Source organism: Nyctereutes procyonoides, unplaced genomic scaffold, assembly GCF_905146905.1.
Source record: "Nyctereutes procyonoides isolate TBG_1078 unplaced genomic scaffold, NYPRO_anot_genome, whole genome shotgun sequence".
In the NCBI taxonomy this organism is placed as follows: Eukaryota; Metazoa; Chordata; class Mammalia; order Carnivora; family Canidae; genus Nyctereutes; species Nyctereutes procyonoides.
This window is the reverse complement of record NW_026575120.1, coordinates 8,282,414-8,295,208: the sequence shown is the minus strand read 5'-3', so window position 1 is coordinate 8,295,208 and position 12,795 is coordinate 8,282,414. Positions and strand designations below refer to the sequence as shown.

At 35.1% G+C, this 12,795-nt stretch overlaps 1 protein-coding gene across 4 annotated transcripts in view; it reads right to left on the bottom strand.

The window, feature by feature from the left end:
* WRN (WRN RecQ like helicase) overlaps positions 1-12,795 on the bottom strand; it is a 141,888-nt gene that overhangs the window by 44,079 nt on the left and 85,014 nt on the right. For all 4 annotated transcript variants that reach the window (XM_055335201.1, XM_055335202.1, XM_055335203.1 and 1 more), the window contains 4 exons: positions 12,203-12,377; positions 6,744-6,925; positions 4,255-4,356; positions 3,880-3,972 (listed from right to left, as the gene is read on the bottom strand). In XM_055335201.1, coding sequence (XP_055191176.1) covers positions 3,880-3,972; positions 4,255-4,356; positions 6,744-6,925; positions 12,203-12,377 — 552 coding nt within the window. The remainder of the gene's footprint in view (positions 1-3,879; positions 3,973-4,254; positions 4,357-6,743; positions 6,926-12,202; positions 12,378-12,795) is intronic.

The window sequence follows — 12,795 nt, the reverse complement described above, 5'->3', positions numbered from 1 at the left end:
GCCAGATTGTAAATAGTTAGGTTTTGTGGGCCATACTGTTTCTGTGTCACAGTTACAGGGATTCAACTGCAAAAACAGCCACAGACAATATATAAACAAAAGGGTATGCTGGATTCTAAGAAAACTTCACCTACAAAAACAGGCAGCAAAGTGGACTTGGTTTACAAGCCATAGTTTGCCAATCTTACCTTAACACAGAGTCAAAAAATTTTTTGAAGATTTTATTTATTTATTCATGAGAGACACAGAGAGAGGCAGAGATACAGGCAGAGGAAGAAGCAGACTCCCTGCAGGGAGGCAGATATAAGACTTGATTCCACAACCCCCAGATCACAACCTGAGCCAAAGGCAGTCACTCAACCAAAGAGCCACCCCGGTGCCACACACTGAGTCAAATTTTTATCAATATTCCATGTATGTTTGAGAAGTGTAATCTCTAGTTCAGTGCTTCCCAGCAAGTATGCTGCAAATGGATTATAGGGGTGCTGTATAATCACTGTTCTGGACAGAACCTGGACTCAAGTAGTAAATAGCCTAGTGTGCTATATAGGTGTTATTATTAGCTTTGTGGATCATGAAGTAAAAAGTTGAGGTACATTGTTCTAAATGCTTAGTACAGGGTTCTAAATAGCAAGTGTGTGATAAACCAAACTTGTTACTATGTTGATCAAATTTTCTATAGCTTACTAATTGTTGGATTACTAAACCTACCAATAGCCAAAAATTATGTACAACTCTTCTACTTTAATTATATCCAACTACTACTACTATAATGGGTTTGCTTTCTTCCAGCTGTTGTGTCAATTTGTGCTTTATATAATTGCAGGGCATTTGGGGTTTGTTTGTTTGTTTGTTTTTTTAAGGTGCACTGAACAATTCTGTCCTCTCAGTGAAGCAACATTTTGTCACCACAGAGATCATCTACATCCCTAATACTTATTTTTTGGTCTCATAGTAACACAGGGATCACGCCTAGGCATATGGCGAACTCAACTAGTTATACCATTTGTTTTTATTCTTTCAATTAATATACAGTTAAAAATGACTATAATCTGTGTATATGTAAAGTGAAACCAATTTAAACACATCTGTTGATTCATATGCACAGATTCATCTAACCACACAATCAACTACCATCACAATCAGGACACATAACAAATCCATCACCTTGAACAGTCCTTTGTGCTAGCCCTTTGTAATCATACCCTCCACCTCCCTCTGACCTCTGGCAACCACTGACCTTTTTCTTCATCCCTATAGTAGAGTCTTACTTTTGAGAGAATATCATAGAAACTGGATCATACTGTAAAACTGTTATTATTTCTTCTTTTAAATGTTTGGTAAAATTTGCCATTTAAGCCATCTGGGCTATGGAATTTTATTTCCAGGCATTTTTAACAGATCTAATTTCTTTAACAGTCGTACAACTATCTGAGTCATCTACTTCATTGTGGGTGAATTTTGTTTGAGGTTCTTAAGGAATTGGGTCTACTTCCTCTAAATTACTGAATGTATGTGTACTGAGCTATTCATAGTGTTTTCCTTATGATCCTTTTAATGTCTATTGGGCCTGTAGTGAAATTCCTTTCATTCCCAGGATGGGTAATCTCGGTCTCTTTTTTTTCTTTTTAGAAGTTTCTATCAATTTTATTGGCCTGTAAAAGAGTGAACTTTTGAGTTCTTTGGTTTCCTCTTTTGTTTTTCTGTTTTCTATTTCATTTATGCTCTTACCTTTATTATTTCCTTCCTCTGCTTCTTTTTAGTTTACTTTGGAAGCTTAATTACAGCTTTGAAACTTTTCTTCTATTTAAAGTATTTGATGCTCTACATTTTCCTCTCATTGTTGCTTTAGCTGCATCCCATACATTTTGTATTTTTATTTAATTTGGTTCAAAATATTTTCCAGTTGACCTTAAGACCTCCTCTTTGACTCATGGGTACTTAGTAGTGTGATATTTAATCTTCAAGTATTTGGAGACTTTGCTATCTTTATGTTACTGGTTTCTAGTTTAATTCTATCATAGTTAGAAAACACACTCTGTATGAACAAAACTTTTTAAATATATTAAGGTTTGTTTTATGACCCAGAATATAATCTATGTTTGTGAACATTCCATTTGCACCTGGGAAGAATGTTTATTCCACTGTTGTTAGGTTGAATGTTCCAAAAAAGTTAATATGATCTAGTTTATTGACAGTCCTGTTCAATTCTATCTTCTTACTGATTTTCCATCTACTAGTTCTATTAATTACTGAGAGAAGATGTTGAAGTCGTCAACTGTAATTATGGATTTCTGTATTTCTCCTGTTAATTCTGTCAGTTCTTTTGTTAAGTGTATACACACTTAGGATTATGTGTTCTTGGATATGATGGTTAACTTTGTGTCAACTTGGCTAGGCTATGATGCTCAGTTGTTTGGTCAAACACTGATCCAGATGCTGTTATAAAGGTATTTTGTAGATGAGGTTAACACTTCCAGTCAGTTTACTTTAAGTAAAGGAGACCACCCTTGATAATATGAGTCTTGTCCAATCAAATGAAGGCTTTAAAGAGCAAAGACTGAGAACAAGGAATTGTGACTCAAGACTAGGAACACAGAAATCCTGCCTGACTCTCTAGCCTGCCAGTTTGCCCTACTTATTTTAGATCTGACAATCTGCACAACTGCCAACAGCCAATTCCTTAAAATCAATATGTGTGCATGCATGCGCGTGTGTGTGTGTGTCTGTGGAGAACTATGATTAATTGGTAAACTGACCCTTCTATCATCATGTAATGTCTTTCCTTATCCTTGGTAATATTCTTTCTCCAAAGTCTCCACTGTCTGATATTAAAATAATAACTCCAGCTAGTGTTAGTGTTTTCATGGTATACAGTTGTTATCCCTTTATTTTTATTTATTCATTTTTAAGATTTTACTTATTCATGAGAGACATAAAAAGAAAGAGGCAGAGACATAGGCAGAGGGAGAAGCAGGCTCCCTCTGGGGAGCCTGATGCAGGACTCCATCCCCAGATCCGGGGATCACGGCCTGAGCCAAAGGCAGATGCTCAACCACTGAGCCACCCAGGCATTCTGATCCTTTAATTTTTATCTACCTATATGATTATACTTGTGGATTTCTTACTGATAGCATATAGTTGGGTCATTTCTTTTTAAAGTTTACTTATTTATTTATTTTTAAGTAATCTCTATATCCAACATGGGCTCAAACATGTAACTCCAAGATCAAGAGTAGCACGCTCCTCTGACTGAGCCAGCTATGCGCTACTAGTTGGGTCATATTTTTTTTTAATTTTTTATTTATTTATGATAGAGAGAGAGAGAAAGAGAGAGGCAGAGACACAGGCAGAGGGAGAAGCAGGCTCCATGCACCGGGAGCCCGATGTGGGATTCGATCCCGGGTCTCCAGGATCGCGCCCTGGGCCAAAGGCAGGCGCCAAATCGCTGCGCCACCCAGGGATCCCTGGGTCATATTTTTAAATCAATTCTAACAATGTTTGCCTTTAAATGGTGATATGGACCATTTATATTTAATATAATTATTGATATATTTAAATTTAGGTCCACCATTTTATTGGTGTATCTATTTATAAAGCAAAATAATATTGTTTATTTTGACTTCTATCTAAATAAATTCATTATTTTGTTTTCTTAAAACTGTAATACATATCATTCAACAAAAACTCAATTAAAAATTATGTAAGGGGCACCTAGGTGACTCAATCAATGGAGTGTCTGATTCTTATCTCAGGTCTTAATCTCAGGGTTGTGAGTTCAAACCACACATTGGGCATGGAGCCAACCTTAAAAATTATTTGAAAAGGAAGAGAAACAAAGATTTTAGAATATCCATTTCAAAGAAAAAAAATCTTTACCTGGATCTGCAATTATCACAGCATTGTTCAGTTCCCATAATACCCACGGAGGCCTTTCGTAGTTGTTTGTCTTCAAAATGAGACAAGATGAGTCTACCCAAGAGAAAATTTTAAATTAAATAAAAGAACAAAAACCATGTATGTTAAAATCATTGCTGAAAATAATGAAGTGAAATCATCACTGATTCACCTGGGATCTCATTACCTTGCTTCAGTTGACTGAAGCACAAAGAAAGTTGCCTTAAAAATTCAGCACATAGGTAACACCAACAAAATACTGTTTCTACATACTTCTATTTATGTTACAAAACTTTTTCTTAAAATATCACCATTCATAGATCTGTTATTAATTAATATAAAACAAATAATACATACTGTCGCCTACATCTTGTGGAATGAAGATATTTTTCCATCTTTGCCATCATCTTTAATTTGTATAATCGAAACTTTTCACTGGTTATCTCACTAAGGCGGTACCTGTCAATTACAAATATCACAAGAATATATAAAATGGCATTAGTGATTTTGTTACTTTTAAATTATTATTGCTTACTTTTCATAACCTTTAGCATCTACACCTCTATCAAGATTTTTAAAAAATCCATTTCTATCATCCCAGAAAGTTATTGTGTCCTTTTCCAGTCAATCCCCTCATTAGAGGCAAGCATTTTTCTAACTTTTATGAAAATCACTTTTGAAAGAATTCTATACTTATGTCCAAGTATTAATTTTTTAGCTATCTTTGAAAAATTATTATACACCCTAAAGTTTTTCATTTTTATTTATATGCTACATGCTTTTTGGCAATCTTTCCACTATACATGAATTTTTATACTTTCCTAGTAAAAGGTTGTTATTTATTTTATCTGAGAAACTAAGAATATTGAAGGAGGCTCATGATACAAATATAAACCTTCATCCCTATTTGCTCTTCAGAGAACTTCTTATATCCCCCGAAAATTATCCCTTTGTACTAAAGGCTATTATGAGACACCAATAAAACATCAGAATTAAGTTCTTCCTTCAAACAATCATAAGTGATTTTTTTCCATAACATTCAATTTATTTAAAATTGCTAACAGGAAAGGTATTTTTTAAATACCTTTTATTTTTAAAAGCTAATGTTGCTAAACTCATCCTGACTCTGTTAACTCTAGTCTACTGTAAAGAAATTCCATGAATATCAGTTATCAGAAGATGATGACAAGCTCCCAAAAGCTATACACGTCTTTGCAAGAATTCTTGTGAGAATAAATAGAAGTCTGAGTTGAATATTTTTCAGATATTTCAAAACAATGTTTGCATATAAGATCTAAACGGTAATATTGATCCTCACCAAACCAGACCTAATATTTTGATTATTTAACCTTCTGACTGATAAAAATACCTCTGTACAATTATCAAAGATGACAACAACAGGGAATCCAGTTAAGTGAGTTCTGGAAAGTCTGAACACAAAAAAGACCCCTTATTCAAAAACATTCTTATTATCTGACACCACTAACCACAATACCTTTCCATATAATTTACCTAAAAGTTTCTTCCAACTGTTGACTCTAGTTTTTCCTAGCCCACGGCCTAAAAATTATATATATATCACTTATAACCCTTAAACAACACAAGTTTAAACTGCATTGGTCCACTTACATGTGAATTTTTTTATAAATACAGTACAGTACTGTAATGTATTTTCTCTTATGATTTTTTAAAATAGCATTTTCTTTTTTCTAGCTTATTTATGGTAATACGGTATATAATAGATATAATATATAAAATAAGTGCTAATCTACTATTTGTTATTCATTACACTTCTAGCCAATAGTTGGCTATTGGGAGTTAAGTTTTAGAAGAGTCAGAGGTTAGACAGATTTTCGACTGCATGGGGGAGTCGGCACTTCTAACCTTCCTGTTGTTCAAGGATCAACTGTAGTTGAGGGGGGCACTTGACAGGATGAGCACTGGGTGTTATGCTATATGTTGGCAAATCGAACTCCAATTAAAAAAATATATACAAAAAAAAAAGATCTGCCATTTCCATTATACTCTAAGCCTTCTGAGAACAGGTACCATATATGTTCTTATTTATCATAGTATCCCCAGCATAGAGCATATGCTTAGAACACAGAGGGCACTCAAAACACTGCTGAAATAGCCTCATCAGTTACCATCTGTTTTTTTCCTGAGATTTTATTCCCCTATGGATGAGGGAACCAGTTGCTAAACGCTGTCCCAAAACTTTTTGCAAGATGAAAATTTCCTTTCCAATATAAATCTCATAGAACTTAAGTATCAATAAAAGACTTGCTTCATTTAAACACTCAACAATTTTTTTCAGGGCAGTCAGTACAGTGAATAGGTACAGTGCAACATGATTATTCACACACAGTCAAGGAGAGCTGGCATGCTTTCATAAAACTAACAAAAGAAACAAATGGTAAAGAGGGTCAAATAGGGATTGGTAAAAGTCACTTGAAATTAGCACCATTGTAGAATGGGAAAAAAGAACCAACAGCAAAATAAATGGTATCTGAAGAAAACTATGGCTGGAGACATAACAAAACTTAGAGGGCCTGGAGAGAAGAAAGTTTGTCTATGCACAGTATTAGAAAGCACCCATAAGACTTATGTTCCATTCCTAGTCCTGATTTAGTTAATTCTTAACACTAAATGAGGTGTAGCTGAAATTAGGTCATCTCCTCTGGATGGCAACACTTACCACAAATTTCTTGGATGTTCTCTGTTTTGTTTTGGTTTTAAATGCACTTACACACATTACTTGAAATTTTGCATGCTGCTTCAAATATTTTCAAAGCTTATATGGAAAGAAAGAAATGTGCAAGGGTGAATATAATCAATGTTTTTACCTATTTAAGCAAATGTCTGCTGGAGCCCAGAGTACATGACAAGAACTCTGAAGTCCATCACGGCCAGCTCTCCCAATCTCCTGGTAATATGATTCCATTTCCTTAGGAGCACCATAATGAATGACTTTGCGAATGTCAGCTTTATTAATGCCCATTCCAAAAGCTATGGTAGCTACAACACACTAAGAATAAATAAAAACATAGTTTGACAATTATGTAGCAGAACCAAAACCTTAACTCTTTACTTTTTGGTAAGAGTAATTAGTTTCTTAACTAAAGTCCCTGGCATGAAACTGAATTTAGCATAATTTCAACCAATCACTTCCAGATTAAAAAACTACCTCCCCAATTTACAAATTAGGGATTGGTAACCCCAAAACAGGTTTTCTATTTCTGTAAAATAGGATTTCTATTTCCTCCCTATAAAAAGTAGCAACTAAATTGATCTCTTTGAACACCTATGAGTACAAGATACGAAATAGGCCCTTAAAATACTTATTATATTAAAAGATACTTCGTGTTATGGTGAAGTTTCAAGAGTACTTACTTGATTGCCCAGGATCTTAATATTTTCTAGCATTATTCCAAGAAGGAAGGAAGGCAACTTCTCATTATAGATGATAAAATTAAACATGAATTTATCTCTGAATCTTTAAAAGGATAAAACTGGTAGATATCTAATATATATGAGCATACTGAAATGAGATTTACATGATTGGGAGAAATTTTAGGGAAGAGTTTAGTGATAAGAACATACAAAAAAACTAAACAAAATTTTTAACTATTACAATAAAAGAAGATATGCAATAAAATACTATAGTATATGGCTTAGAGATAAAATGCATTTACAGATAATTAATTATCTAAATATGTAATATTTGAAATAATATTGATCTAACCAAATTATGTTAATGTTGGGAGGAAAGGGGGTTAGAAACACATTAAGAGAGCAGAAGGGCAGGAAGGGGTGTGAAAGGGAGCTAAACTTTCACTCCTCATAGTGGGAAGTCAACAGACAATGCCTAAATACAATAAATAAAAAACCAAGTTGTAACACAAAAGCAAATCATTGCAAAATCTAGTGGTAAACACCAAAAGAATAAACTAAAAGAGATGAGAATAGGAAACAGAAGTGGGGAAGGAAGGAGAGGCTGATATTCTCATTGAAAAGCACTATAGCTGGTTCTTTTTTTTTTTTTTTAAGATTTTATTTATTTATTCATGAGAGACACAGATAGAGAGGCAGAGACACAGGCAGAGGGAGGACCAGGCTCCATGCAGGGAGCCTGATGTCAGACTCCATCCAGGACCAGGGGATCACGTACTGAGCCAAAGGCAGGCACTCAACTGCTGAGCCACCCAGATGTCCCTGTAGCTGGTTCTTTAAACTCTGTGTGTGTATAACCAATAAAAATTAAAGTGCTATTAAGAAAATGTATTAAGATGGACCAAGAGGGGCATCTAGGTGGCTCAGTGGTTGAGCATCTGCCTTTGTCTCAGGTTGTGATCCTAGGGTCCTGGGATCAAGTCCCACATCAGGCTCCTTGCAGGGAGCCGACTTCTCCTCTACTTCTGTCTCCACCTCTCTCTGTGTGTCTCCATGAATAAATAAATAAAATCTTAAAAAAAAAAAAAAGATGGACCAAGAATAGAAGACAGACAGAAAGAGGAGAAAAAAAAAAAGAAAATGCTGAACAGATAAAAGGAAGTAGAAGAAAGGTTGAGAGAAAAAAACCATCAAAATAGAAATTTATTAAGAAAAAGCTTTGAGGGGTGCCTGGCTGGCTCAGTCAGTGCATAGTGCGTGCATAGGACTCTTGATCGTGGGTTAGTGACTTCAAGCCTGACTCTGGGTGTAGAGATTACTTAAAAATCTTAAGGGGCGCCTGGGTGCCTCAGTCAGTTAAGCATCTACTTTCAGCTCAGGTCACAATCCCAGGGTCCTGGGATCCAGCCCCACCTCAGGCTCTCTGCTCAGCAGGAGGCCTACTTCTCCCTCTTCCCTCTGTCTACAGTTCCCTGTTTGTGGGCACGCGTGTGCTCTTTCTCTATCATGCTCTCAAATAAATAAATAAAATCTTAAAAAAAAAAACTTTGGGTAAATAAAACTAGGCCATTTTGCTATACTTGAGAGTGAATAAGCAACATGATAATTTTAAGGTTTTTAAAAATGTGTTTGATTCAATTTTCTTCCAGCTTTCCTGGGATATAATTGACATATAACCTTGTGTAAGTTTAAGATGCATAATGTGATAATTTGATATATGTATACACTGTGAAGTGATTACCAAAATAAAGTTACTTAACCACATCCATGACCTCCCATAGTTACCATTTACAAGTGTGTGTGTGTATGTGCATGTGCATGTGTGGTGAGAACTTGGAAGATCTAATTTTCATCATATGATACTAGCCTGTTTTTTTTCCCTTAAGATTTTAATATTAAGTAATCTTTATATTCAACATGGGGTTCAAACCCACAACCCTGAGATCAAGAGTCATATGCTCTACAAACTAAGCCAGCCAGGGGCCCCTTTATGATACTGTTTTTAGATGACATCACCCTACTCCACAGACATAATGTTCAAAATATCATTATAAACACTCAGGTAAAAATAAAGTATTTTATCAAATAATTTATTCATAGCCTCACCTCAGAAAGAAAAGGAATTCAAGACCTTAAGCTAATAAAATATAAAAGAACATGAAACTAAAAATCAGGACTAAAAGAATGAATGGTCACAGACTAAAAATGTAAATCTACATCTGAATATGGTTAGCTTTAAGAATAATACAAAAAATCTTTTTCTAAAATTACAAAATAGAAAATACTAAGAATGTAAACATGGTCAATTGAAGACATTAAGATTAGATAGGTGAGCTGGGGAAGTGAACTCTACCTTTAGGGCTACACCAAAGAATAAATCAACTTCAGAAAGATAAGAGAGTGAACATCTAGAATTCTGAACTTATATGCATTCACTAGGCACTCAACAAATATTCAATGGCAAGTAATCAATTCCAAGAGCACCAGACTATTCTATATAGATGAGGAAATGTATTTTTATCATTATTTGAGAACTCTTGATGCAAATGTGAAGCTTCTCAATTATTTATTATGATAGCAAAGAAGGAGTATCTTGGGCCAGTTGTCAGATTCAATAGAACCACTAATGTCACTAGGGTGACAGCATCAATATTAATTTATTAATTTTCATAATGTGGATAAAACTTTTTGACATCCTGCCACAGAAAAGGAAAATACAGTGGCACATACATATATACCTTTCTAGATGTTAAGTATAATTAGTGATCACTTGTGAGGGTTTTTTTTTTTTTAAAAGATTTATTTCTTTATTCATAAGAGACACAGACTGAGAGAGAGGCAGAAACACAGGTAGATAGAGAAACAGGCTCCTCGCAGGGAGCCTGATGCGGGGCTCGATCCCGGATCCCGGGATCACAACCTGAGCTGGAGGCAGGAGCCCAACCACTGAGCCACCCAGGCATCCCAACTTGTGAGGTTTTTAAAGCCATATTTCAAAGCATTTATGTTTCACTGAAGCTGAATATGGATAGTAAAGCCAGGTGCATCTGACAAAGACTCCCATCACAACATAATAGATAAAATCTGCAATCTCTCATATCTGTAAGACATGTTTCTACCTAAATGAGTAATTAATAATAAATCAAGATGAAAAAAATCATTGATTAGTTAATGGTTCAAACATCAGTTAAGATTCAGTAAGCAGGAGACAATAAATTTTATCGGATAATTTTCAAACTGTTGAGATAATAGAAGTATAAACATTTAAGAATTTAGGTAACTCTATTCTAAGCAGTTGTGATAGCTGTTCCTATTTTTGAAAAGAAATGAAAAGGAAGAAAAATAATAGATGCTCTCAGGCAAGTACATGTTACAGCATGACAGGGTATAGTAACATTTATAGACAGTACATAGGAACCATACTTGAGGTAGATTGTTTACACAATGGTGGTTTGAGGGCGGTTAACAACCACAGAGAGACAGAAAGGAAATGGAAGACCTACTGAGCGGAAAATGCAAAGTAGAAGTTGGGTTCATCTCAACTTAAGAGGAAAGCTGGTCCACAGGCTTACGGTAACACACTTTAGATTGGACGTTGACAGTGTGAAGCTGTTAATTTAAACCTACCAACGTGGTTTGAATTTAAGACCTCCTAAATATTCTGCATGACACCCACTAAACAAGGATTCCAATCACTTCAGATTGGAATTATTACAGGATTCCAATCATTACAGGAATCTCAGCTGGAGCACTTCACAGTGACTTCACTGATACCCTTTCTTTCTTCAGTCTTTTTTTTTTTTATTTTTTTTATTTATTTAAGAGAGAGAGAGAGAGAGGCAGAGACATAGGCAGAGGGAGAAGCAGGCTCCATGCACCGGGAGCTCGATGTGGGATTCGATCCCGGGTCTCCAGGATCACGCCCTGGGCCAAAGGCAGGCGCCAAACCGCTGCGCCACTCAGGGATCCCTCTTCAGTCTTTCTTCTTCAAATCAACCCTGCTTATTAGGACTGCTAATCTGTCTGTAATACTGTGATCTTGCTCAAAACCACAGAGTAATCTGTCATGATGGTTTTCAAACTCTATTCTGTGGAGCTCTGAGGATTATAGGATATCCTTAGAGACTGTCTTGGGAGACTGGAAAGCTCTTGGATCTCTTTCTCTCTCATGTCAACTTCAACAAGAATTACTCTAATATGTTTTACCTGTTAGGTAAAAATGAATTAAAAATTTACTGAAAATTTAAATTAAAAAATTCAAAGGCTAAAGTAGTCTAAAATACTATAGGTACATCATATCAATCCCAGCCTGCCTCTTTGCAAGTTTTAAGGCCCTCCTCCATAACCTGGCCAACCAATCCATCTAACATTTTTCCTGTGAGTCTCTAACAGTTCCTCCCTGCCTTTTCACCTATACTTTGTACCATTCCTACTCCACTCCACACTCTCTTTCCAACCATTCCAAACTATTCCCAATTTCCTGAACCCAGTGTGCACTTTCATACCACAGTGTCTTTGCACATGATAGTTCCTTTTCCTGGGATTCCATAACCAATTCCTTTTCCCTCATCATCTACTGACCTCGCATACTGGACAAACTTCCATTCACTTATTCAGACTCTACATTCAAATTGCTTTTTCCTGGATGGACCATCACCATAACACAACCTACCTTAACAGCTAGCATTCCTTCCTCTATGTACCTAAGCACTATGGGTAGGCTGCTAGTTATACTAGTTTGCAATAGTTTGTTCACATATCTGTCATCCACATTATACATTAATTCCCTTTCTGAGAGAAACTTCTTTCTACTCAACACAAACAAGGTTGGCAATAAAGATATGGCAAATAAATATTAGAGAAAGATCTGTTTCCATGGGAAATAGAGAGTAATAATGATGGATCTTCACACCTGAATTTCATCTCTCATGAACCTATGATGAATTTCTCTCCTTGATTTAATATCCAAGCCTGCATGGTATGCTCCACAGGCTAACTTCAGTTTCCTAAGTTCAGCTGTAACTTGTTCTGTCATTTTTCGGGAAGGACAATAGATGATAGTTGGACCTTCAAATTCCCAGATGGAACTAAAAACAAACACAAAAAATTCAAAAAAGAACAAACATATATATATATATATATATATATATATATAGGCTTCAGTTTGAGTTTTCAAAACCAGTTTGAGTTTTATCTTAATTTCCCCTATCTTTTTAAAATTTTAATTTTTTAAATTTTAATTTTCCTTTTAGTAAAATACTAAAAAGAGAAAGCATAAAGAAAACAATGATCTATTTAACTACATAAAAATGTGGAAAGTCAAATGTGGAAATAAGTTACATTAAATCTCAAACACCTTAGAATCACTTTTTGTTCAAATTAAAGTTAAAACGAGAGACAAGTTTATTTATTTAAGCAGAAATCTTGATAAAAACTTGCAAGTTACTGGAAATTCAATCCCCATACTTTTAGAAATGCAAAGCACTAGATGAAAAATTAGTCTTC